The 27,871-nt window shown below is 38.3% G+C and overlaps 1 protein-coding gene across 1 annotated transcript; it reads left to right on the forward strand.

Annotated features, from left to right (window-relative positions):
• The first annotated feature begins 1,231 nt into the window (after positions 1 to 1,231).
• Positions 1,232 to 18,260, forward strand: ehd3 (EH-domain containing 3). Its single transcript, XM_044105810.1, has 8 exons — positions 1,232 to 2,496; positions 6,578 to 6,754; positions 7,379 to 7,476; positions 12,019 to 12,160; positions 12,938 to 13,037; positions 13,811 to 13,981; positions 15,491 to 15,655; positions 15,741 to 18,260. Exons 1-8 carry the CDS (start codon positions 2,270 to 2,272, stop codon positions 16,266 to 16,268), a joined length of 1,608 nt encoding a protein of 535 aa, XP_043961745.1. The 5' UTR covers positions 1,232 to 2,269; the 3' UTR covers positions 16,269 to 18,260.
• The last annotated feature ends 9,611 nt before the right edge of the window (positions 18,261 to 27,871 follow it).

A 27,871-nucleotide genomic window follows, 5' to 3' on the forward strand; every position in this document is an offset into this window, starting at 1 on the left:
AAGTATCAGCGGATCATGATCCCTCAAAATTAAGGAAATCGGCGCCCAGAAATCAACTCGTTGATAAATCATTTGGCCAATGAATGCATCCTATTATACATGTATGTAATGTAAACAGCACCGCCAGAGACGCAATAAGTTTATAGCAGGTGTGTGAATGATCTAATCCAGTGTTTCCCAATTCCAGTCCTCGGGGCCCCCCTGCCTGCATGTTTTAGGTGTTTCCCTTCTGCCACACACCTGGATTGAATCTTTGGGTGATTAACAGGCTCCTGTAGTACTTGGTGGCTGCAGAAGATGCCATGCAATCATTTGAATCAGCTGTTCTGGTATAGAGGCACATCTAAAACATGCAGGCAGGGGGGCCCCGAGGACTGGAATTGCGAAACACTGATCTAATCATCGGGCTGCTGAGTGCAGCCAGTCCACATTGTTAGCAGAACTAGAGGGCCCCAAAACCACATTTTGCTTAGGGCCCCATGGAGGCTTGGGCCGGCCCTAAACTAGGCAACAAAAAAACAACAAAATTTCTAAGATTCATACTGTGCATTCAAGGGCTCGTGGGAGCCTTTATTGACATTATTTGAAATAAAAGGAAATACGACTTAATTTGCCCTTGGATTAGTGGTGCTTAAAATCTGAAAACATTTCAGAAAGAATCATTCTCATTGGCAGTAATTTCAAAAGCATATATCTAACAACCATTTATGGTGAGATTGGAGACTTGATGTGAAAGGAAGACAGTTACTTTCAGGTGGGCCAGTCTTGGATCAGCTGCAGTTTGACTAGAAAATGTTGTTCTGCCCACATTATGACTTCAAATAAATTATACATGCCTCCATACATCAGATAGGAATGTCAATAAATTGGTGCCTTTTGCTTAATCGTTTTGGTTAGATTGTTAAGCTTGAAAATGTTCATGTCCCGACCTGTTGTAGGTTCTGGCAGGGATGTTGGAAAAAACAACCAGTTTTTAAAGGATGCTTTTATAACTTTTTTCCCTCCCCCATATTTGCCAATAACACACAGCAACACCAATTCATGCACATGTAAGGCAATTGCATATTAGAAAATGACGTAAAATAGCGACTTCTAGAATCATTTTTAAAAGCTGTAGTATAAAAAAGCAACTTATATATTCACTTTTTGACGTTATGTTTTATAGCAATATTGTTAACAGTTGATTGAATAATCTTTTCAGAAAACTATCTTAATACTCAGATGTGACCTTTGGGTGACGCTGTGTGCTTTTACCAGCAGCTCCCCTCTCCCTCCGTCTTCTCTCCATCCAACATGGCGCCGTCCGGGACGGCTACTCCGCATCATCATCACTGGGCGGGACCGCGGTGGGTCGAGCTACGAGCTGCCAGCAGCTGAGCACTTCCGCCGGGGGTCAGGTTTCGCCTCTCTCCGTCATTCGGCATTTAAATTGGGCTGCAGGACATCAGCTGCTGCCCCATTCAGCTTTGCTGCGTGCCAGAAAAAATAACGCCTAGCGCTAGCAGAAACATTTAGCTTTTAATTTTTGTCTCGGAAGCAGCAGAATTACTTGCGGACCCTGAAGAGGTTCGGGTTGTTTTGGAGCGGAAGAGCCGGAGAAGCTGAATAATAACGGTGGATGCACACTGACTGACAGACAGCCACATCATTTCTGGGACTCCTCTGCTAACTATTGGATCATACTGAATAGCGGTAACGGTGCGCTGTGTCTGAGCAGAATAAATACGTTAGGAGTTTGTTTACTGATGCAGATTAGTAGACAACAAAAAACAAACTCATTCAAAGCAGTGTTGGGTAGCATTAGTGGCCTGGAGCTGGAAGGACCAATGAGCCCGATCAGGGAGCGCGTTTGAATTGTAATAAATAGATATTCTGTTTAACTGATTTTAGTTGTAGGCATAAGCACAAAAAGAAATGACCTCCAGATTATTTCATCAACTTTATTCAGTGCAGGTTAAACGTTGACATTTAATTTACTTGATCACTTTGTGACATAAATTAACTTTGCATAATATTTTTGTTAGTTTTGGTTTTGTCCATTTTTAAGATTTTTCTATACGAAAAAACAGATCTGTCTTTTTTTGTTGCTGTCATATATGCAAAAACATCTCCCTACATTTAATTTCTGAACCTGCATGTCAGAAAAAGCTGAACACGCTGACCTGTGTCCCGCTGATCTTCAAGTTATTTTTTTTATTTTTGGCTTCCCCCCTCCCCATCCTCACCCTAAAAGTTTGTGAATTAGCCTAACAGTAGGTAAACTGCGGCAATGTTCAGCTGGCTTGGAACCGATGACCGGAGGAAGAAGGAGCCAGAAGTTTTTCAGACGGTCAGTGATGGACTGAAAAAACTCTACAAGACCAAACTCCTGCCGCTGGAGGAGAGCTACAAGTTCCACGAGTTTCACTCTCCATCGCTGGAGGATGCTGACTTTGACAACAAGCCCATGGTCCTGCTGGTGGGGCAGTACTCCACTGGAAAGACCAGCTTCATACGGTGAGACTGTACAGCCACACTCTTGTTAGACTTTGTTTGGTTGAAAGATGAAATGCACATGGCAGGAGAAACCAGAAAGATAAAAACAGGGAGAGGCTGACACGCCCAAGCAGACTCTTGTGCGCAAACCACACTGGTAAAAATCACAAATGAAACATAGAACAATTAAAATAGCACAAAGGGCTTGTGGTGAACCTCTGTAGACTATATGTACTCTATAAAAAAGTTTATTTAACACACAAATGTGTTGCATCTGGAAACATCACTGCATGGTACAGCATTCTTTCCTTGCATCTTATCTCTATGCTAATGTACCGTGCAGAAAATAGCTTCTGATAAAAACGTAGTTCCTTATGTAGAACAACTGTGATCAAATGTTTTGGGATAAAATGCCCGGTACGCATGCTATATCAGGGTTTTCAGTTCATTTTGCAGTTTCTGATCTACTGATCACAGATCAGATCCAACAAAGAGAATTTCTGATTGATAGTTTTTCAGTCAGTCATAAACTGAGGCTTGCAGCATTCAGAGATCTCATAGGGTTTAAAACTTACAGCTTGACATCATGGCTATGAGAGGTAGACCTGGTTGTCATGGAGATGCAAAAAGTGTTTGGTGATGTTTACCACCTCATCCAGTCCTTTGTGTTATGGAGGAAAATATATGCAAGCCATATTGTCTTTTTTCCTTTGCAAATGTATATTTTAATGTATATCACCAACACATATTTCATCCAACAAATTTTACAATTTCAGGGCATAACTATGTTTATTTTTGTATTTTAAAAGGAAGTGTTGAGTTAGGACTTTTTTTTTTTGAGAAAAAGAAAATTGTTTTTGAGAGACACTAACATATTAAACCATTCCTGTTTTTGTTGAAGTTTTTTCATCAAGGTTTTTCAGATATGTTATCCTATTAAGGTTATGGCATTCTTAATGAGTGATGATTAATTGGTGTAAGCCAATTACTAGTTTAGCTTACACTCCAAACCAGTGTTTTATATACCGGTACTATGTTGGAGTTTTGAGAATCCTAAAGGGATTTATAAATCTTCTTACTTTCCTATTGACAAGCCTGCATTTGGCTTTACACAATTAGCATTGACCTTTTTTTTAAATTGACCAAGTAATCTACTAGTTACTGTTTCTTTCCCTGTTCTTCCTAAAAATCTGATTTTATTTGCCTGCGCATACTTTTCTTTGTCACATTGTTGACAGATCAGGGTTCTAGAGTAATTTTACCTTCAAAAACTTACTCAAGATCTAACCAACTTTCACATCAATAAAGTATTATAAGTCCTTTGTAACCACTGAAGAGGTAGAGTTGTCGGTTTCAATCCTGTCTCTAGAACAAAAACAGAAATAAAGGCAATATTTCAGCAAACTCTACTTTTTTTTTTATATGGTAAATGACTCGTTTTTAACCTACATGCATTCTCTTGATTTATTTGAGATATGTTTTGATGTATTTTTTCAAATATAACAACAATTTTGACAGAAAATTTTAGAGCCAAAATTCATAGTAGGTCATGTTAGTTGTTAGTTTTTTGCTTCCACTGCGTTTTCTGTGGTCTGTGAAAGCACGTGACGCGGACTACCCCTGGAATTAATGTGTAATGGTGAGAAATATTAACAGCATGGTCTTCAGCCTTTTTTAAGCCGAGGAGCTTCTGCACACACACACACACTCGCACAGAGACACACTTGCAGAGAGCGCTGTGGGTAATTAGCGAGTTAAGGCTTTGAAAGCCAGAGAGATGATGCTGTTAGTGACTTCCTGCTACAACACATGGAGACATCCCTGCTCTCTCATCTTCCTCATAAAGGTCTAATTCTCTCTCTCTCCCCCTCGGTGTCTGATGGCTGCTCCCCCGGTCAGCTGCCTGACCCCACACCACCAGCATTTTAACAACACAATGCAGAATGTACAAACTGCTTAGTAATGTGTGGTCTAAGCTCTTGCTCCGGCAACTCTTGCATACTTTGCAAAGCTGCATTTCTTGCAAAACGAGGCATTGATGTACCTCCTTGTTCTGCAGCTCATAGATAAGCCCAGTGAATGTCATCGTTAGGCGCTGAATTTATTGATTCAGCCTCGCACGGTGTCAAAGAGCAAGTAATCTCCTGCGTGTTTGTGTGATTATACACACCTCTCTTTCTTTTTTTTTTTTTTTCCTTTAAACCTCACGATGTTTGATTTATTTGCAGATTTTATGAAACATGCTGCTGTGAGTCTTCAAATAAATTTGTAGTCCAAGTGCAGAATTCAAGCTGAGGTGATCTGGATTGAGGTGAATGTTATAACTGCACACACATGCTGTACTTGTGTGAAGTTATACATCATGCATCGTCCTTGTAGTTGAGCCATGGATCTGTGTATATGTTGAACAACTTACTCACAGAAAGGAAGATTCATGCTACTTAGGCACGTATACATAGAGATGGCTCTACCAGGCACCTCTGGCAAGCTGTGTGTTTAGTCAGATAATCTTATGGAAATATTCCACAGATCCCAGTTTACACTTGAAACACGTAACCCTTCAACTTCCAATTGACAAAATCTTTCCTCAAGGTCTGCTAATACTAGTAGAATTTTGAAAAGTACCTTAAAATTTCTCCATGAGTTTAAAAGGTGATGTTTTAAAAAAAATAAAATAGAATACAATTCAGAATTCAGTCTTAAACACATAACATGTTTAAGTATTTTATGTCATTTTAAACCTTGGTTGTCACAACTTTTTGTACCTTGCAACACTTTTAGAATTGCGAACATATGATTCTGCAAAAAAAAAAAAGATAACCAGATATTCCAGTCTCCATCGATTTTTAATTTTGTCCTTTTTTATGTTGATGCACCTCTGCTTTCACGTGCCATCTAGACTACACATGAGCATCGCTGTTACAAAATTGATGCAACTATGAGTCACATGTTATAGCAATGGCACAATATTACTTAATTCTTCACTCTGCATTGACAAACATTCATTCACTTCGGTTCGCTTGAGACAGAAACTGAAGGTGATGCTGACCGCCTGCCCTACTTATTGGTTAGTTTTGCTAGTAATTATCTGACAACTTGGGGCGCTAACAGGGTATTAAAATTATATTAGCAGACTGCTAGTTGATCTTTTAAGTAAGGAAAAAGTCAAATGTCAAAACGAGATCATGTCACAGCTAGACTGACCAACCCTGTCCTGATGCAGCAGAACTCTGTGAATTTCACAGCCATGATTCCAACCAGGGGTGGGCAATACGGATGCAATGTTTTATCATAATATTTTGTGGTGCTCTTTCAAGACTGATTAAAGTGATTAATGTATTACTTCTTTTTTGGTATCTTGTATAGCTGTGACTGTGTGTCACAACAATTGGGGAAATCTTAAACATCAATTTATTAAAATTTATCATAACAATGGTAACATAATAATAAATTTAACCCAATAAATAGCAAAGGATAATATAAATGCCCACCCCTAATCCCAATATACAAACACTATCCAGGATGGAATCTCATCAAAACACTCGTGCTTTAAAGATGTGATGGGATTTGATGTTACATTCATCTCCCCTTCGTCACATTTAGACCCACTTAACTCACATTTTTAAATATGTCAATGCACATAGAAAGATAGGAACTTCTGTCAAACTAGTTTCTCTGTAATTTTTGTTAGAGGGGGTCTAACTGTTCAATGTATGTATGTATGTGTATCTCTAAAACTGCTAAAATAACAAAAATGAAGCTTAAAAACAAAAGACGGATAGGAACAGTGTGGCCTCAGCTTTAGTCTTTGTGATATCCATAGACTAATTGAAATTTGAAATGCATTTGGCAAAACACCAAGTACCAGGTGCATTGGTGCATGAAGGAGAAATAAACTTGCCTTGCCTTGTCCAACACAACTGTTCTTTGTTCTTTCTTTGTTCCTTCCAAGAAAATGGCAGCATTTTCTTGGAAGCCTTGTTCCACTTAATGGAAAACCTGTTCATATACGTCTGATTTAGCTCAACAAACTGTTGGGTTGTTTGAAGAAATCCCTCATCTCGTTTAGTTTTAACACCGAGACCTTCAATTTCACCTGCAGCTACCTGCTGGAGCAGGATTTTCCCGGAATGCGGATTGGCCCAGAGCCCACCACGGATTCTTTCATCGCGGTGATGCACGGCGACACCGAAGGAGTCATCCCCGGGAACGCTTTGGTGGTCGACCCCAAGAAGCCCTTCAGGAAGCTGAACGCGTTTGGAAACGCTTTCCTGAACAGGTAGACGCTGCGGCTCAGCGAACACGCGCACACGTTCAGTGAGGTGGCTGATTAACACGGTGCAGGTTTTGCCGGACATCTTAGGAGGAGTGTTCAGGGGAAGCAAAATGTTATTTAGAGGTGAAGGTAGAGGGAAAGACTGCAGCAGCTAAGAGAGAACAAGTGAGAATCCACACCAGTGCTCCACATTCCTGTGTGATTGAATTTCCCTCTTCTTATTGCTCAGACTTTTTTTTTTAGACTCTTTTAAATGGGTGCCTGTGTGAGCCACTGCACTGCCATCCTTATGAAAAACTCTATACTCTTTTTTTTTTTTCTTTTTTTTTCTGCAGATATGCTGTTGCAGATATTTTACTGCTGAAACAGAGAACAATGAGCTAGAATTAGAGGGGGTTGCTGTGGGGATGACCCCTAACATGTTCATATTTATTCAGCTGAGCAAACAGAGAGACGAGACAAGTAAGAGAAGATAGGAGAGGTAGAGGTGTCCCAGTGTGGGACAGTGTTTGTTATAAGAACACTTTACACTTCTGTCCTGATTTGGTCTGACGTCGCTGCCTTCTCCTCTCTCTCTGTGTGTGTGTGTGTGTGTGTGTGTGTGTGTGTGGGCGTGTGCGCGTGTAGGTTTGTGTGCGCCCAGCTACCTAACCCTGTGCTGGAAAGCATTAGTGTGATTGACACGCCAGGAATTCTGTCTGGAGAAAAACAGAGAATAAGTCGGGGTAAGACACACACTTGTCACTCTCGAGTTTTTAAGTATTCCTCTGTTTATGTTGCTGCGTGCGTGTGTGTGTGTGTGTGTGTGTGTGTGCGTGCGTGCGTGTGTGTGTGTGTGTTTGTTAGTTTTTTGGACACACTCAGCTGCAGGCTCACAGTCCCACTGATCTCTGAAACCCAGTGTCAGCATTTCCTTTGGACACTCTTGTCTCTTTGTTTATTTTAGCTGTTGCTTTCAGGAGGATTATGCCTCATTCATTTCAAAGAGCAGGAAGCGGAGACAAAAAAGATGAGCTTCGAATTCACTCTTGGCACACGCACATGCATACTTTTTTACTCTGCAGCCCTGTAACAAATTGTTGTGATTTAATGCCTTTTTCTTCCCCCAAGTACTTCCTAAATAGCAAACAGAGCTGCATATGAAAACACAATCACACATACTGAGTTTGTCTTGGGTTAAATGCTTAAACATAGTAAACCACAGCTGCAGCGTCCATAATTCCCTCACGACTGCTCTGCTCCATTGCTCATCACACATGACTCCGTTGCCACGTGTGTGCCACGACACCGCCTTTTCACTTGACTGTCCAGCACAGGCAGAAATCCTTTAATCACCAATAAAAACAAGCTGTTACATGTGGTTTAGGTTTAGGTTTAGATCTTAAGTCATTGTGAACAGAAAACACAACTTGAGAGCCCTAATGCTGGTTTAGGAGGAGGGAAATTAAAGGTCTCGAATGACAGATTTTCACGTTTCTGGTAAAACTGTGAACAGAAACCCTGGAATAAAAGGGGGAATTTGTGTCACCAAGATGCCACTTTATGTTGTCATTTTTTTCTAGCTCATAAAATCACACATCTACTTTAGTTGAATGCCTTGTTTTCTCGTTTTTCCCACTTCCCACTACAATTGCTTGTATTCCCCAAGCAATTGAAAGAGTTGGGTTACTAATTAAAAGTTCCTCAATGTTGAGGTAAAATACCACTTTTTGTTGTGGTATTTATTGAACAAATGAATATGTGTAGATAGATTGTTTTTTAAAATAAATATGGAGGATGCTATTTATAAAAAATAGAATCTAGAAGATTATTTCAGTATTTTTCAGCATTACCAGAGGAAAGAAATTACACTATGCAGTTTAAATCAGACATGAATAAAATATGTTAGGTTTTCAATCTAACTGTTCACACTTTGAATGATTTTTACATAAAACAATAGTTCCTTGTCTGAAACAATCCTTACACAGACTGCAGTAGATGATTAGTCTGAAGTTTTAGCTCTGTGACCTTCGAAGCAAAAGTTTGTGAAACCTTGAGCCTGACACAAATTATAAAAAAAATTAATTTACCATTGAACTGCAAGCTACTTGTAATTAATATTCAATATTAATTGTAATCCTTTAGGTTATTTCACATGATTTAACACCAACGCTTAGTAGGAGCATGTCGAACTTGTATTGAACTTTGGGGAAAAGTGAAGCTATCCACAGAACGGTGGACAAGCTAGTCAGACAAACGCTGGATCAACGCCACAGCAACTGATCTGGCAAATCAGCTGATTGTGAGTCAGTCGTAATAATTTTCAAACACATGCAAGACCTGGAAGCAGAAGAACATACCATCTGTGATGCCATTGCACAACTAAGAGAAAGGAGTTCACTTATAAAGTGAAACTCCACACAGGAACAGATGATGTTACTGTACGTAACTGTGCAACATAAAACCTTTGTAGGTGATTGATGCCTTTAACATCAATCACCAAAAGAAAATCTGAGAAATTTTTAAATGAACTCAACCTTGCCTCTGCATTCTGATCTGAATGAACTTGGAAGTGAACAGACGGCAAAGTGAGAGGATGTCGTGGAGCAAAGCGCTCCACAATACAGGCAGGCAGAAATGTGTGTTTGTGTGGGGCATGGTTGGCATTCCCTAAGCCCTGGAACGGCCTCGCCATGCCAACCAGCAACATTTACAAACGAGCACGGACTCAAACAGAACTATAAAATACTGTCACGGCCTCGCCTTCTTTAAATAATTTTTTTTTTTAGAGGAACTTTTTTTTTTTTTTTTTGCTTACCGCTGTTGCCCTTTGTGATTTTTTTAAAAATTTATTTATTTATTTATTTTTCTCTTACAAGAAGCTTGATTTTGTTAGTTTCAGGATGAGAGGATGGGTTCATCCTAAGCTGCTCTTGTTCTGCTTTGGTTTCCGTTGAACCATCTTGGCGATGCACGTATTTCATACACTTGCCTTTCGAAACACATCATAAAGATGAGATGGATAAATTTTCTTACACAGTTAATCCCCAAGCAGTGAGTACTGCAGATCATAGCCGATTGCTTCATAGCCGGGGTGGGGTTAGACGCTTCGATTTGGAGTTTCCTCAAAACGCAAATGTGGAAAGTAGTTTTTCATCTTTTATTATCTCCAGCTCTTCTCTTGAGAAACAACTTCGACTGAGTGATTAGTGAATACGAACAGAGCGTTATTTAGGTGTGGTATAGTAGTTGATTTAACACAGCCCTGTGTCAGCTCATTTTTATGGCTTTTTTTTTTTTTTTGGTTCATTTTTTCCAGTTGAATCAGCACAGATGTGTTTTGTTCTCATGTCCATTTTGTAGTCCCTATTATTCATCGTGTATGAGTTTAGTAATTTTACATCTGTATACAACTGCATGCTCTTTTTTTTTTGTCCACATCCTTTCTTTTCCCACTTTTCATTCATTGTCTTTTCAGATTTCACCTTTATCTATTTGTGTGTCTAGATGAGGAGATGTCAGGATATAGCTCTCTGCGTAGATGTCTTTACGGAGGTATAGTAGATTATCTGATAAATCTCAGAGTCAGCCAGCTGCAAAAATCTCTTGATTTTTGAAAAGTGTATGAGTTCATACATGTTCTTCACCAGTTTTGTCGCACGATATTGGGGGGGAAAAATTGTCTTTGAGTCTTATTTGTGTAAGATTTCTTTGCTGTTCAGGAAAGCCATTGTATGTAATTTTATACATTGTAGACATATAATGAAAAGGAGATTGTCTAGATTTTGTTTTTCTCTCCCCACAGCCCCCATCTTGTAAGTTTCACTGTACAAGACACACTATTTCCAAAAATATTGAACCACTTACTTTTAAGAACATATTTGATTGAATGATATCCTATATTTAATGTAAAGGTTTTAATATAGTTTTGGTCTACATTTTCCGGCTACAAGACTTTCCACAAGGTTTACCTGGAATGTGGATCGTTCTTCCAGAAGCTGATTCAATGACCCTGATGGGTGCGCAATTACATTTAGCAATGCAGTGTATTTCAACGATTGATCAAACAGTCCTTTCCAGTTCTATTCTGACCTTTTAATAGCCTGATTTTACAGTTTAAATGCATCATTTTCAGGTAAAATGTTAGCTGTGCAAATAAACTCACCAAACCATCTCTACAGATTTAGTTTTCTGTATTTGTGGTTTAGCAGGCTGAGGATCATTGAACCCTTTCAAAGTTAAAAACTGACCTTAAAATGTCTTAACAATTCCCCCCCCCCCAGTGTGTGAGAAGTTTCCAGGGTGAAGAACAATAACTTCTTATATTTTGCTCTATCTTGTTTTCTCAAGCAGCAGCTCAATTTATGCGAGTTCCTGGTGACACCGCAGCGAACCTTCTGCGAACTCCGAAAGAACGATGAGTCTGTTAAAACCATATCAGATTTAATGTTGTCATGCGTGTTGAAGACCTTAACTCTGTCAACACTAGTTAGTTAATCATTCATAGCTGTTAGACATTTGAAAAATGTCCCTTTCGTAAAGGACAAATATTGATTTTATGCCAAAATCTAGTTGAAAATAGGAGAAAAGATTTGTTTTGTTTAGATGCGCACAAAACTTCTAGATTCGTATGTTATTGTTTTTATTTTGGCGAAAGTGTCTCAAAAGTGAACTTTTGAAAAGTTCATATCTGCTGGCCTCCTGCTGGTTGCTGTGGCTTATTATAACTTATGGTGTAACTCATTAACCTGTAATGTACTAATTGTCCTTATGTGTTGAGTGGAAATGTCGCCTCACTAATATTTCATCCTAATGTTCTTTGTTCTTTGTTTTATTCTGGTATAATTCCTTCAGGTAAGCCTCATGTTTGTCCTTTAGTGGCACACAAGGCCAAACATCAACCACTTTTCTCACTGATTGATTTACAGTAAAGGACAGTGGTGGTGGTTTTCATCAAGTGAGGATTCATATCTTCCCCTTTTATTTTAATTTTAAAACCTAAAAGGGGTCATTTTTTTTTATGCAAAAAAAGCTCCTTTGGCGTGTAATGTTGAGAGATCGACCTTCATGAAGAAACAACATTCTTCTCTGTCAGCGTGTTTTAATAAAGTTCTTATTTCTTTTGGCTCTACATTAATCTGCGGTCACTGTAGTTTCTCTGGAGAATATTGAGCCATCATCACCTGAAGTTTCCATTTTTTTCCTCATTTCACGTTGAGAGTTGAGAACTGGACTTGCTACAAGCAGTAGTTTGAATTTGTTTGTTTTTTTTCCCCATCTCATTTTAGGCTATGACTTTGCTGCTGTCCTTGAGTGGTTTGCAGAGCGTGTGGACAGGATCATATTGCTGTTCGATGCCCACAAACTGGACATCTCTGACGAGTTCTCGGAAGTGATAAAGGCCTTAAAGAACCATGAAGACAAGATCAGGTACTGTAAAGATTCTAACTCCCAGATTGTAATTTCGAATTTCTAAAAGTTTCTTACGCTCTCTGGAAAAGAATGGCATTTGTTTTGTCACGTCCAGATAAGTATGAAAAATTGGGTGTTTTTTTTTTTTTTTTTGTCCAAACTTTTTTTCATCTTTTTTTTTTTCAATAAAACAAATCTGGTGCCGAATAAATGAAGTAATTGACAATAACTTCCCTTGCTTTATCTTTCATTTTCAAACTGGTGGCTTGATTTTAACATTTTGCCTACCCACAATTCCATCTTTTACTGAATAAATGACACCCATAAAATGGAAAAAGTAGAGCGAGTTTTTCTACCTGTTTAGTCTCTAGAAAACTTCTAATTCAGGTTGACTAAGTGGCACAAACTGTTATTTTCTGGAGGTTTAACTGCATCTACATTGACAAAGTGTTCATTAAAGGTGTTGCATTTAGTCTTGATCCTAATTTCCAGGACCAAGAGTAACAAATTTTGAAATGAATCTCATGTAAATTAATCCAGAGGCAAAATGCTCTATTAAAAAAAAACTGTGATAAATTTTAGCCTTGCATTGTTGTGATATTTGTGGAATCTGGATACTATTTAAAGAATTTCAAATATAGAAACAAATATGGAGTTTAGTCTGGAATCTGGAACCCAGTTGATGTGTATTTTGTTGTGGCGCAAAAATAATTAATCGTTTTTTAAATTTTTTTTTTTATTTTATCACATTGTTTCAAGAAACTCGTTAGCTCTGTTTTCTGTTGTTTTCTCCAGAGTTGTTCTGAACAAGGCGGACCAGATCGAGACCCAGCAGTTGATGAGAGTGTACGGTGCCTTAATGTGGTCACTGGGAAAAATAGTCAACACACCCGAGGTACAAAGATGGGGCAAATTTACATTCACATTACGCAGTTGTTTGGCGTTTTGGCATTGTGGTGAAACAAAAGTAAAGTTTGATGCTGTATGGAGTGAAAACCATTTGAAATGAAGATACAGGTCCAGATTATTCACTCAACACGTCAATACAACACGGCTGCACTTCACTGCAAAAACACCAAATCCAAAGTATATTTGGTCTAGTTTCTTAGTATTCTTGAAATAAAACAAAACTAATTTATAAGTAACTTTTCAGCAAGATACATGAGTTTGTTTTCAGTCAACAATTCCTTAGCTACAAGTGAAATGTTCTGCCAGTGGAAGAAGATATTTTGCCTTAAAATACAAGAACCATGTCTTAATCCCCTGGCAGATTATTTAAGTTATAACAAGTACTTTTTCATCAATATTAAGGTGTTGATAACTTCAAACAATCTCCTATATCTTGCTGAAAAGTTACTTGCAAGTTAGTTGCATCTTTCTTTTAGGTATACAAAGATATTTACAATAGAAACTAGATCAAAAATACTAAGATTAGGTGTCTTTGGAGTGTTGTGTTTTATGTATGCTAGATATTGTTAGTTCTCTTCTTTTCTCTTGATGTTTTTACACTAACTTGCGATGGAATGTCACATAAAATCCTAGCAGGAAATATTGGAGTTTGTGGTTGTGATAATATTCGGAAAAAAATTTTAATGCTTTTGCTTCCATTTTTTTTTTTTTTTTTAGTGCAAGCCTCCGTTGATTTCTTTCCACTTTCCTCGTTTGCAGGTGATCCGTGTCTACATCGGCTCGTTTTGGTCTCACCCGCTGCTGATCCCTGATAACAGGAAGCTTTTTGAAGCAGAGGAGCAGGATTTATTTAAGGACATCCAGTCTTTACCCAGAAATGCGGCACTTAGAAAACTCAATGATCTGATCAAGAGAGCAAGACTTGCCAAGGTAAGGCTCTAGCTGGAAAGGCTCCATAGAGACAGAAGAGACCTGGAACATACTCTCCCAAACCTTGTGACCCACAGCTAGATTAACAGGACCTCTAATGACGTGGCTGAATGTCAGCATCATGCGCATGTGTTTCCTATTTGTTTCCCCCCCGTCCCTCCCACGGCTGTTAACCTTGACAGGGAGCACTTATCGCTGTCGCAAAGCCGATCGTGTGGGACAAACATCATTTTTCAGCTCTGAGTGAATTATCTCCCGTTTCCTCTCTGAACAGGAAGTCAGGTAGGAACCTCACGTCGTAGTTTTGAGGAAGGGTGTACGCTCGGACGCACAGATTTATCGGAGCTGATGGAAGTTTTCCTGTTCGACGGCTGATGGGTGTGTTTGAGTGTTTCAAGGACGTGAGGCGGACGCAGGAAAACACACATGCATCAACACGGCAACCCAACAAATATTATGAATTTTTTTTCCCAGAATTTTTCTTTTGCTAGATTAATTTTCTAAATATTTTTTTTCCCCCCCCCGTTTCAACCTGCAAAATCTGATGCAACAGATTGTCTAATGATAAAAACAAACCCGAAAGACTTAGTGGATGACTAAACTAGTTTCAGGAATGTTGAGTCCAACACCAACAAAATAACAAATTGTACATTACAAAGGTTTGAAGTCATAACTAAAAGATGGGAGGTAAGAACATAACAATTAGAAGAACTATAGTCATTCTTTTATGGTAATGTTGTCTACTTTTATGACTTGCTATGATTAAACCTGACTGGATGAAGATGGTAAATGACGTGGCACTTTGTTCTAAAATGATAGATTTTTATTATTCCTGGTCAGATGCTGCCAGAGGCTTTAAATCTACATTTAAGATGTTTTGGACTGGGTGAACTTTCTGATGCTTTTGTCGCAACTGGTTGTTTTTATGTCAGTAAATGAAGGTAAATAATAAAATAATTAATATGGTGTAGCTTTTTTTATCATACAGAAGTTTTGTTATATTCCACACCTTCATGAAGGGTATGCGAAAAAAAGTCTCTAGCTAAAGAAGCTGAATGTTGACTTAGTGGAAAGTTGAGTAGAAGGAAAAAGTGTGGTTAAAAATGATGCCGAAGCAACAGGGAGGAAATAATCTGGATTGTTACTCAATGGTTCATGATCCTTTTTTGCTTATGAAACTATATGTTGTATGCTATTTGGAAATCAATGTGGCAGAGTCTGGAGGGAGAGTGAATCCAGGCTGCTTGAAGTCTAATGTGAAGTTTCCACAGTCAGTGATGATTTGGGGAGCATCTGCTGATTCTGGTTCTGTTCCTGAACCTTTCTGCTCAGGTTTTGGGACTGATATTGGAACCTCATTTTTCAGGATCAAGTCTCCACTTTAAAAGCTACTTGTGAATAATTTTTGTTTGTTTTCCATCTCAACTTGTGTCTAATTGCAAGACGTTAAATGCTGACCTGTCAGAAATATCCCAGTGAAAATGCTGATGCCTCCTCCTCTGTTCACAGGTCCACGCCTACATCATCAGCTCTCTGAAGAAAGACATGCCGTCTGTGTTCGGGAAGGAGAACAAGAAGAAAGAGCTGATTGCCAGTCTGGGAGACATTTACAAGCGCATCGAGAGAGAGCATCAGATCTCACCTGGAGATTTCCCTAACCTGAAGAAGATGCAGGTAAACAGAAAAGCAAGTGAATGGTTCAGATTTATCGATGGGGTTATCGATGACGTCATGATCTCATGTTGAGTTTGTTTTACAGGACCAGCTCCAAGCTCAGGACCTCACCAAGTTTCAGCCTCTCAAACCCAAACTTCTGGAGGCAGTCGATGACATGCTGGCCACCGACATTGCTAGCCTGATGGTGTTGGTTCGCCAGGAGGAAACCCAAAAGCCCAACGCAGTGGTGAAGGGCGGGGCTTTCGACGGCACTCTGCATGGTCCGTTCGGGCACGGATACGGGGAGGGAGCCGGCGAAGGCATCGACGAGGCAGAGTGGGTGGTTGCCCGCGACAAGCCCGCGTACGACGAGATTTTCTACACCCTCTCCCCCGTCAACGGAAAGGTGACTGGAGCCAATGTGAAGAAGGAGATGGTGAAGTCGAAATTGCCCAACACAGTGCTGGGAAAGATCTGGAAGCTGGCAGATATCGATAAGGATGGGATGCTGGATGACGAGGAGTTTGCTTTGGCTAATCACCTGATCAAGGTGAAACTGGAGGGACATGAGCTGCCCTCAGAGTTGCCCGCACACCTGGTGCCTCCTTCCAAGAGGAAAATAACCGAGTAAAAAAAAAAAAGAGAATAGATTCATGCTCAGAGAAAACTGTAACTGGAGGACTTCAACATAAAAATGTACAAAAAAAAAAAAAAAACAAGACATCCGTCGTCCAGTCCTGTTGTTTCTGTCATTCCAACGTCTTCAAAGCATTACAACTTCCATCAAATTGAAACTACGTGATATAAACCGATTCTTGAACATTCGTACAATTTGACAAAATTGATGCTTTTGTTGAATTTACCCTGCAAATATTTGAACAGTCCCAGAAAGCTTTTATTAGAGCTTAACAAAACAGTTAAAACAGTAGAATAAAAGTAGGCGTCAAATATGTAGCCAGTAGATAATAAAATAAAACATAAGCACACAGAAAGTGTAACATAGGGAAAATGCTTCCTTTACTGCTTTTTCCTCAGCAATATTAAATCAAAGTGAACTACTGTATTTCACAGCACTTGTTCAGTCTGGTACTGTGTTAATTTGAGTTTTCCAGGCATGAATTAATTTTATGGTCTATGTTTAAGGGTGACATAAAAATTAAAAAGGTTTCCTGTAAGACAGGAGAATACCCAAAAGCAACGATGGTTATCACTTCAATTTGCTGTAGCACCTGGATTAGCTTTTTTTTGTTGAATAACTTAAATTTGAATTAGAGAATATGAATTTAGTTATTTTTCTTTCTTTTTGTGATTTGTAAGCTGTTTCAAATCTCATTAACATGTTCTGATACTGTGACACTAACAACAATCTACATTATGATTTGTTTGGACAGAGACTGTACATTGAATGTGCAGATGCTCGTTATTTCTCCGTAGATTTGCCTTGGCCATTGTATGTATGTATGTATCTGTTTGAAAACGTGTATCAGTGTTAACATTTGTATTTTCATTTTACATCTTACAGGCTACTGACTTGGGAATTTTCCAGCGAATTATTACTAAAATGGTCCAATAACATCCTGATTGAGCGAATATTGAAGCGTATATCAAACCATTTAAAAATATCTCATGCCAGCAGACTTTACTTTCTGAATTGTGTGTTTCACTGAAAGAAACATACATTACAGTATTTCTAACATTAGCATTAGCGACGTTTATAGCTTCTCATAGTTTCTAATTGGTCAGTAATGAAATTAAATGACCATATTAGATTCAATTCCATTTTAGCCAGAAATCCTTAAAAGTTGTGAGAAGAGTAAAGGGGTTACATAATAACTCAGAGTAAATATTCCCACCTCTCTGCTTCTCAGTGTTCTTCATACCCATTTGCAGTTTTAAATCTAAAGTTATTGTCATTCTAGCTTTCTTCACATCTTTGTCTAAATCAAGTCTGGACTTTGGCTGAGGTATTCCAAAACGTTATTACATTACTTCAGCCCAGAAGAAACAAGTTGATGAAATTAAAAGATGGCTCTAACCCTTAATCTGCAAAGGAAAGGAACTATGAACAGTTTTTGGCTCAACTGTGCAAACAAAGCATAACAGCATTCCATCAGCTTATTGTCGGAAAGGTTTGGACCCGATTGTCTACGCAGATTTTTTTTAATTTTGTTTTGTTTTTGTAATCCTGATTTCTTAATTAATCATGCTGCCAAGATAACAGCATGTTGCTTCCTGAGAAGTTTGTGCTGCAACTACATAAATACTCTACTAATCTACTAGTGACTGGCTTTATGAAGAAACTCTAACCACATCATTTACACCAGTTTCAGATGGCTGGGAAGTAATCAGCAGCATGCTTTCCTCATTACATCCCTGTATATCATCAGATAAATGCATTCATTTGAATATGGAAAAACTGTTGAATGTGTATTGCAAAACCCTTCAGTGGTGAGTGGTTTCCATGTGTCCAGGGGTTGCAACATGAAATAAGTGGCATCACTGGTGTTTTCGGTGTGTTTTCTGTTTGTCGGATGACGATGCATTGCTTCAATGTGTACCTCACTGCTTTTCTGTCTTCAGAAAAAGTGTAAACATGGAATAAAAATCATCTTCAACTGCTTCACCTGTGACTTTTTCTTAAATAAAATACAAAAATAATCATGCTTTTAAAGGAGATTTTATCTCTTAAGTCTTGTGCTGCGCTTAATGTGCTGCATAAGGCAAAACTCATGTGAACGACATAACACTACAGTGGAGTACCTACCAGTCTTGAGGTTTAATTTCACTCAAGGTTAGAGTATACCTCTAACTTTTAGAGTTAAGGTTTGGGTTTAAAGATGGAAGCTCAAACCTTCCAAAGGAATGCCCGTCATTCCTTTGCAACTCCTCTTTTCGCAAGAGCACAGCTGTTAGCAATGGAAAAGCTAACAGCAAATTGCTTTCTGTCCTATGCATCTAAACTTAGAAGTAGAGATTGAGAAGTGTGTCATTGTTGATTGGGATGGAACGTGTCAAGAGTGCAAAGAAAAGTTTATTCCTGCAGCTTTCACAATGTTTTATGGCTGTAGCCATACCGAATTTTAACTTGTATTTTGGGTACTTTGTTTAATTTTTCAAACTTGGATCCCTGAAATTCTGCCTGCCAAATACAATAGTGAGAAATTAAAGGATATTTGTTTGGCAACTGGAGATAGTTGTAGAGTTTATCCAACAGACCTAATCCAATAATGTCGTATTGTGAACAGTAAAGTCACAGCACCAAGAAGATTTGAATGAGAATCCTGATCTTGAAATTAGGTTTCTGGAGATTAGACTTTGTAGGGATTCAAAATCGTTCACGTACATAAAAAAGCTACTGGAAAAGGAATAATACATAGTTATATTTACATTTACAAAGTTATTTTACCATTGGAGTTCTTGTGCATTCAGTCTTTAATCAGCATCCAGTAAAACAAAGAAAAAGAAAATAATTACAAGAGTTAAAATAAAATAAACAATTTTGCACAAAGGGGAGCAGACCTACTGTATCTCAATACTGTTTTTTGGAACAAACCCAGGAAAAGCCAGCGAAAGAAAATGGCTACTATACAGTAATTCAGATGCATTTCCAGCTCATTTAAAGGATAATATATAAAATTAATTGTGCTCTTGTTCAGCCCTGACTTTGATAAATAGGGTGTGAGATCCAGTATGGTATGGAAATTGAAATTCCTTCAGATTGTTTTTTTCCCCTCTATATCTTGGGGTCATTTTGGGGAGGATCTCGTTCTACTGTGTGTAAGTTAGTTATTACTTCTGCTCAAAGCTACAGTGGAAATGAGTTGGTGAAATAGAAGATTCCAACTCTGGCCATCCTTTTAGGACAGGAAACAGAGCGTGTGATTCCAGCCGGGGACCACAAGCATTTCTGAATCATCTGGGGACTTCTTAATGTATGCATGTTGATGTGGCAGGAGGCCAGAGGATCCCTTTGGACTGTGACTTACAGGCTCTGTAAACCTTCAACACACACTCACAGAAACACACGCGCACACTGGCCACATGAAGTGAAACGCAGCAATCTACTGCGCACACAGGACAGGCTGTACTTGTCCACCACTTCCTGTCAATTCCGCTGTGACCTTCATGGTTTCTCCCACAAACGTGTGCATCCTTCATTCAATAATTTTGTCAAAACAAAGTTTTAGTGCATTGCTAAAGTAAAGAGACATGAATATACAACATATTTGTGCTACTATTGGTGTTAAGATTAATAAGATCAATGAGAGAAAGTGGCAGCCACCTATTTTTCCTTAACCTGTTGACATTAAAAAGATGTTTCTAGATAACGCCCCTAAATTTAATTTAGGTACAGGGGGAAAAAAGACAACATTTTCAACTATTTTAAGTTGATTGTGCTTATATTTCCTGGAACTCTGCAGTAAGATAATGAAGATATTTTTTCAGATTACCAAGAAACAGATGGACTGCGAAGAGCCAAAGCGTCTTAACTTAGTGAAAGATGATTTTAATTTTATCAGTTTTATCTTTTCAGAAGGAAAAATACCTACAAATCGTGTACTGTTTTGTCAGCAGCAATAAATAAGGAACATCAGTCAACAGAAACGTCTAAACGCCTGTGGGTGTGTGTGTGTGTGCGTGTGCGTGTGTGTGTGTGCGTGTGTGTGTGTGTTTCTGTGCAGTATATGGGTGTGAGTTATGTGAGTGGTTGGTGAAGAAATACACTTGGGGAAGCCATACATCAAAACAAATTTGGATCAGGAATTTTATAAAAAAGTTGGGTGGAGAGGATTCTCATTCGTTCATACATGCTGAATGGGGAAAATGTACTCCTGCTGCAGGCACTGTTGTGTGTGGAGCTGTACTTTGACACGTTTCCACATTTTCTACCCTTGCAGCCACAGCTTTCGTTGTATTTTGGGGTATTTTATCTGATAGACCATTAGAAACTGATGCGTTTTTGTGAAAAAGGAAAAATTAAATAGAAAAGGCAGAAAAGCAACATTAATGAAAAAAACCATAAATGGAGGCTGATTCATTCAATATTTAGGAACTTCTTGGACTCTCCCTGAATTACTTATTGTCACTCCAGCTTGGATCTTCATCGGCTCAAAGAGTACACACAAAAGAACCTCTTTCAGAAAGAACTTGATCAGATTCTCTTTAAAACACATTGCTAGGGTCATCTAGGCTGTGGGTACCCTCATTATCTTTAGGTCCCACATGCAAGGCTTTATGCAAACCCAGAATGTGATCCCGTATCTTTTCTGTGTTTTCTGGTATTCTGGTTGTTGAGCAATAAATGTAAAGGGGGGCTGAAATTCTTGGCAGGCGTTGATGAAGAGCAGGATCAGCAGGAGACGATTGCTCGTTGCTTTCCGAGCCATGAGTGTCGTCTTCAGCAGGCTGGGATTGTGCCTTTTTGGCAGATCATCCATCCACGTCAGGTGTCGGATGATTTCCACTCTTCTCATCTGTCAAACTCAAAACATCGGCACAGTTGCAGAGTTATGCTGCAGAAACGATTGGTGTCATGTTTCGAAAGGGAAAAACAGGGTTATCTTTATTTTTACACATTACCAGTGGTGGGGAGGCCGGCGGTAGTCAGACTACTTTAAATGGTGTCTAATTGTGTTTTGGAAAAATAACAGAGGAGTATTACAGTTTTAGATAGTTAGTGTAGGTTTTGGTGATGGATGGGTGAGCCAGGTTTCATTTGCTGGAGTCAACGGATGCACCAAGGGGCAGAGTGCCTGGAAGTGATTGTTTGTGTTTTGATAGGAGCCAACTGATCAAGACAAGAGGAGAGTGTGTGCTCATAGTAGATCACAAAGTCAGATGGGTTATCAGGTGGCAAGGAAAGGTAGGCGGACATCTTGGTGGTAAGAGAAGAGCAAAGAGGGAGATGGATCGGAGGTTTCCAAAAGTTATTTTGTGTTTTTCTTCAGTGGTGGTGATATCCAGGTGGTCTGAGGTGTTTGAGGATGAGGCTGGACGACTGACGTGTTGAGAGGCTGGAGGAGAAAGAGCCAGGGCGTGACTTTGAGTGTGTGTGGAAGTTAATACGTTGTGTGAAACTGAAGCAACGTTGCAGATCCAGGAGTTCAGTGGTTTGCAGTTAAAGTCCTTTATGCGGAAAGAAATCAACATTTCATTTGTGTTAAGAAAAAATTGTATTTACATTTTGAAAAGAGGTTGCAAACAGTTGAGATGGATCACTATCGGACGGTGGTGTTTGTGAGAAACTATGCAGAAAAAAATAGATGTGAAATAAATTGATACTTTTTGTGACGTTCTGCTGTGGATATTCAGTGCTACTAATTCAGGGGGGAAATGACACAAAAACCTCATTTGTTGCTGTATTTGTTTTTAAAAACATTTGTACTCTTTATATCGTTTAACATAAAAATAATGAATTGTCACTTAAACTTTGTTTTGTTTTGTTTTTTGTGTTGCTTTCTGTCCTGTAACAACCCCAAATCCAGACCGTTCTTAATAGTAAAGGCAACGTGAAAAAAGAAGAAGGGTATTTTCGGGTAAACAGAACAAGCCTGAACCTTACAAGGTATTTTTTTGGGGGGAAAGAAAAGATTATTGTTGGAGGTGAAAAGAGGGGAGGAGAGAGCAAGGATTCAACATGTAGAGAAAGTGATGAAGCAAGGTCTTTTTCCTCTGAATTCAATTTTTTTTCATCTCATAATCCTATGGATATAAGTGGGATTTTGTGTGATAAATCAAAACGAAGTAATGCATAATTGTGAAGTTGAGGGATACCCCAAACCAAGTGTGAAACATCTGTCAACATCTGACAACAGAATAATTCAGTGACATAATGCACTAATATGCTCTTTGTGGGAAAATACCAAGAAAAAAAAAATCTATTATTAAAAGAAAACCGTGAGGATTTAAGTTTAAACAATTGCTTCAAGTCATGTGGGGGAATACAGCAATTATGTTAAAGATTATGTTCTCTGAGCAGATAAGCAAGATGGAGCAAGGAAAAAGACAAACACTCCACAACACGATGCTTTTCTCCTGCAGGGTCAGAGAAGGTGGTCAGAGATTATGAGAAGAGGGATGGAGCCAGATTCAGGGATACGGTGAAAGGAAATAAGTTAGAGGCTCCTAAAGACTGGAGGCTGAGGCAGAAGTTCATCTTCCAGCAGGATAACGACCCCAAACGACCAGCCAGAGACAGAATGTAACTATAGACTACAGCATATTATGAAATAATACTGTTTTAAAATGGCTAGAGACCAGAAAATGTGGCAAGACTTTAAAAATTGCTTTAAATTCTGGTTGTAAGGTGAGAAAATGTCAGCAAGTTTTGGGGGTAGGAATACTTTTTCAGCTCCTTTTACACAATACAGCCATGTTAAAAAAAAACCTTAAAAAAACCTAAAAAAGACAGATTACTTCTAATGAATAATAAAGAGTGTACAGTTGATAAAGATGCCCTGTTAGCTGTGTTCATCCGTTTGCAATCGTTTGGATGAAGCAGTCTGCTTTAGAAATAATCCCCAGTCCTCGTGACCTCTCCTTGAACCTCGTCCTTGTTTGAACAGAGGTCATGTACCCAGTCAGCATCCTGTAAAAATACACACACACACACACACACACACACACACACACACACACGCAAACAAACATCAACACACACACATCCATGGTTCCGATTCACAGCTCACTTTTATCAGGTATTAATTTAACTAAAGTGCATCTTGTCTGCATAGTTCAGATATCTCTGAGGAAGAAATGAGCAGAACATTTCTCATTCCTCCGAATGCTATTGTGATTGGCTGCTTCCTCCACCGTCTCCTGATATCTGGCGGTTTGCTTCCAGGAAGTTCCTCTCTAAAAATAGCAGATGAAATGTCAAATTTCTGCATCGCTCGCAATAATATATATTCTATCCATGAATCGAATATGCAAACAAATATATTAACCTTATTGACAAAGCAACAACAGCAATTCTGCTTTTAAATTCATTGAAACTGAAGCTCCAAGAAGGAATCTGACCCCCTTCCCTTGAGTTTAGGGAGTGTCGCCTTATGTTTTACACATGCACTGGCTCGGTTTCTGTTGTACATGAATTTTTATCACAGTTAGATAAGGATGGGGAGGTTTCTGATATGTTATCTGGGAACATTATGTTGTTGGTAAGAACAGGCACCAGACGGGCTCAGCTGTAGACAGCAGGACATCGCTTCTGTTCTCACGCATGTACAGATAGATTCTTCTAAAAAAAAAAAAAAAACTAAAAAAAACATCACCTTTAAATAACTCTTCTGTTTGTTCCTAACCGTGCAGTATGCAAGAGATGAGCAGTCTTAATCATGTTCACTTATAGACAAGACGTTTGCCAAGTAATCACAAATTAACAATTTATTGAATCATCATTAACTTTAATGAGAAGTTTAGCTGCTTGACTAAAACGGTTAGCTCCCCCGAGAGAGTCCAGCAAGCATGACTAAAGTCTCCTACACAGGATTCAACAGGACCGAACCTTTCTTTTACAACTTGTTGAATAAAAAAGTTTGACAAACTGGATTCGTGCCCCAATAAATAGAGGATTTGAAACCTTTAAATGGCTTACCATTTAACTTTATACAGTAGAACATTTGACAAAGGAATCTAATAACTCTGTTTGTGAAGAACAGGATTTCTCAAAAGTTTTAGCCATGACTATTTTTCAAAAATGCATCAAAAGATAAGCTAACAATTAGATTTTATGGTTTCTATTTGGCAACGTGCTTTGAAAGGCATGTTGCCAAATATTTGCTAGATATACCTTTCCGAAAGAAATTTGGCAAATTTGTCTTGTTCTGATCGTCCCAAACACAATCATAGTATGTATGATTAAGTTTCATCTATAAATTATGATGTGATGACATTTTATATCTAAGTGATGAAGGCTTAGCCTCACAGATCTGCAGAAACATTTATTGGGTGATTACTTAATCTCATAAATCAACAAGTGAAGGGAGGGATTAAGATTGGGTTTCACATTTAGCATTTAGACAATTTTATTTCTAATTTTTAGAAATAAAAATGAGAAATTTTTACTCCAAAATCATTTACCCTTTGTCTGACATGTACTGACTTGAAGAAAAGATCAGTTCTACATATAGGTAACAATAAACAAATGAAGGGATATTAGATGCTGAATAGCCATGGATTTTGGATGAACAGTAATTTGCAGAAACTCCTAAGCAGTTTGAGCAAAAGTATCTTCTTCATCCTGGAAGAAGGTTCTGATTCCCCACATTACGCAGACTTCCCTGAGTTTTCACTGTGGTGTTTCTCCAAGACAACCAGCCTGCTGGCAGAGAAAATGCTCCACTGTTAAACCTAAAGTCAGCAAAACAAAGTAAGACATTCATAGACCAGACTTCTTTAAATCAAGCTTGCAATGTTTCAACAAAGACGAACAAAACAACTAAACCAGGGACTGATGGGACAACGATGCTTTCTCAGAGGGCATGAAGCATTCAGATGTGTTTACATATGTACAATGTTCATCACTTATTAACTAAGACATATTTCTATGTTTTAGTCACTTAAGAGAAACAAAACTGAAGTCTGAACGGGAATATTCAAAAGGCAGCAGACACTAAAACGTTGACAGTAAGAAAAATTAGAATTGATTCATTCAATTAGGTCATTAACTTTATCAGTAATTATGTGAACAAAGTGATCAAGAACAGCTTAAAAAAAACAATAAATCAGGCAGATATTCTGCTCAGTACGTGCAGCCATCATTAAGGATGTTAGCGGTGTTGGGGGGTTAAGAGGTCAAAATGGAGATGCTGAACAAACAACACAGAAGCAAGAGTTGATAACAACAATAGCTCATCTCAGAGGTGAACATAGTTCATGGCAGCAGTAGATTGACATTAACTAGTTATTAAGAACAATTAAGAACAGTATTTAGAATTACATGTAGCTTGACAAAGATCACTGGGGGGAAAAATAATGTCTGCAATGTTCTTTGTTTTAATGCATAAAAAACCTGCGGAAAAATTAGCAACCATATGGCTCTGCTGGGAATATGCACATCAGAAACAATTAGATCACTGATACGTGGTGGAGTTGGATCGTTCAGAAGCGTTTAAGTTTCTGCTCTAGATTGAGCAGGAGACTAATAAAGAGAAGCTAAAACTGGAGGGATGTGCCTTTTAATTCTGACCAGAAGTCCTTATTGTGCTTTCTGATAATAATGTGACTCAAAGAATCAACTATGAAGAACCATCTACAAATGAATTAAAAAAAAAATAAATACTTCTCTGTGCGGTATCTACAGTCACTACAAAGTCGAAGCAACAATTTAGCAATGATTTGCACACACTGCCACCTACTGGCCACTTTAAAAACTGTTGCCAAGAGAAGATTCGTCTGTTTTTATTTCAAAGTTAATTGAACATGGACGTTGTAATACATTAAAAACAGCTTATGCTTGTTGTGTTTTAGTTATAGATGGTCTACAGTATTACTTAAAAAACAACAACATATCATTTGAAACCCAAACAATCGTTGCCTTTTGTTAAGTGCAGAATGTTTCCTGTCAGCTGGATGTGGTTAACCAGTTTTCTTCACGAGACTCAACGTGCTATGTTGCTGCCTGCCACAAGCCAGTGTCGTCTTGATTTGACGGAACCTGACTTAATGTCGTGTTTTGATTGTTGATTCTATGTTTCATTGTGTTGCTGTGTTTGATATGATGTAGAGCACTTTGAAATGCCCTGATGCCGAAATGTGCTATACAAATAAAATTTTATTGATTGATTGACAGGTAAGGTTAACACATGAACCTCTCTCTAATCTGAGCCAACCACTGCCAATAAAAGAGACTAAAATCGGAGTATTATCCTGATCCATGAGTATTATTTGTTGTCAAATATTCCTCTATTTTCCCTATTTTAGTTGTTTGTTTTTGTGCATTAGCACAGAGCTCCGCGGCAGAAATTCTCAAACTACATGTTGTGCTTTCATTAGCCTTAATAGGAAAATCATCACACTTTACAGAAATAAAGGCTTGAAAACATCAATCTTTGTGTAATTTATATGTATGATGTTTCACTTAGTGAACTAACTCACTGAAATAAATCACGTCTTTCAAAATTATTAAAATTTATTGAAAATGGCTGTAAATGAAAAGACTGAGCACTTTTTTTCTTTCTCAGTTTAACATTAAATCAGATCAAATCTTTTCACTTTGGGGCAGTTAGGCTCAGCGAAATTATTTCCATTTGTTAAAAGCCAGAATAATGAGAGGTGTTAGATTTTCTCTCTTTTTCTTCCAAATGTAACAATTGTCATTGTAGCCAAACATTTTAATTTTAGGTTCATCAAACCACAGGACTTGTCCCCACATGTTAAGGTCTTTGTCCCTGGGTGCATTTCCTAACTTTAATCCTGCTTCTTATGTTGATTTTGGAATAATGAATGCGTTCTCCCTGAGTTTCCCTTCAGCTCATATAGTTTTTACTTCTGCATGGTTGTTTTAACAGACAAATGTTGAACCTTTACCCGTCTGGAAATTATGCCCAGAGATAAACCAGACTTGTGAAAGTCAACGTTTCTGTTTATGCTCAATGCTTATATTGTATCTTTTGTCTTGCCTGAGAGACGGGGGCCATGATGGTAATATCTGGGATTTCTTAAAAATGTTTAAACACCTGGTATTTAAAGAAAGTAAATCATTCTCTCATTACTCTAATTTTTACAAAAATCTACATACATTTTATTATTCAAACTAACCTAAGGACAAATTGAGTCTGATTTGATGTCAGGCAATAACAAAACATGTTATGTCTTTTTATTTTCTATATTTAATTATCTTCTTTCGGCTTTAAATTTGCATACAATTGTTAGATTTATTTCATTGCTGGGAGAAGTTGGATTCATCTGGCACAAAGATGATGCATACACGAAAAGCGTTAATCTGTTTCCGAGTTACAAGGCCTTATTAGGTAATGAGTGAAATTTTGTTTCCGCTCTTTGAGCTGATTTTATTTCAACATCATGTAAAATCTAGTTCTCAGAATTTCTAACCATATTTCTTCCTGGGTAGACGTTAAGAAAGAAAGAAAAAAAAAATCACAGACTAAAGGTGAGCGTATACGACGGGTAATTTTGCGGTGGGAATTTGCTGATCTGTGATACAGATGTATACCGCTCTGCCCTTCTCTAACCCTCAAGCAGAGTTTCCATTTCACACTTTCCATCAAACCT

The sequence above is a fragment of the Gambusia affinis genome, linkage group LG22 (genome assembly GCF_019740435.1).
Source record: "Gambusia affinis linkage group LG22, SWU_Gaff_1.0, whole genome shotgun sequence".
Taxonomy (NCBI): Eukaryota; Metazoa; Chordata; class Actinopteri; order Cyprinodontiformes; family Poeciliidae; genus Gambusia; species Gambusia affinis.

Excerpts from the sequence above, each read along its gene's own strand:
- ehd3 (XM_044105810.1), top strand. The coding sequence starts at position 2,270 with ATGTTCAGCTGGCTTGGAACCGATGACCGGAGGAAGAAGGAGCCAGAA. Across the intron at positions 2,497-6,577 it reads GGAAAGACCAGCTTCATACG|CTACCTGCTGGAGCAGGATT; the intron begins GTGAGACTGTAC and ends TTTCACCTGCAG. Across the intron at positions 12,161-12,937 it reads AACCATGAAGACAAGATCAG|AGTTGTTCTGAACAAGGCGG; the intron begins GTACTGTAAAGA and ends TGTTTTCTCCAG.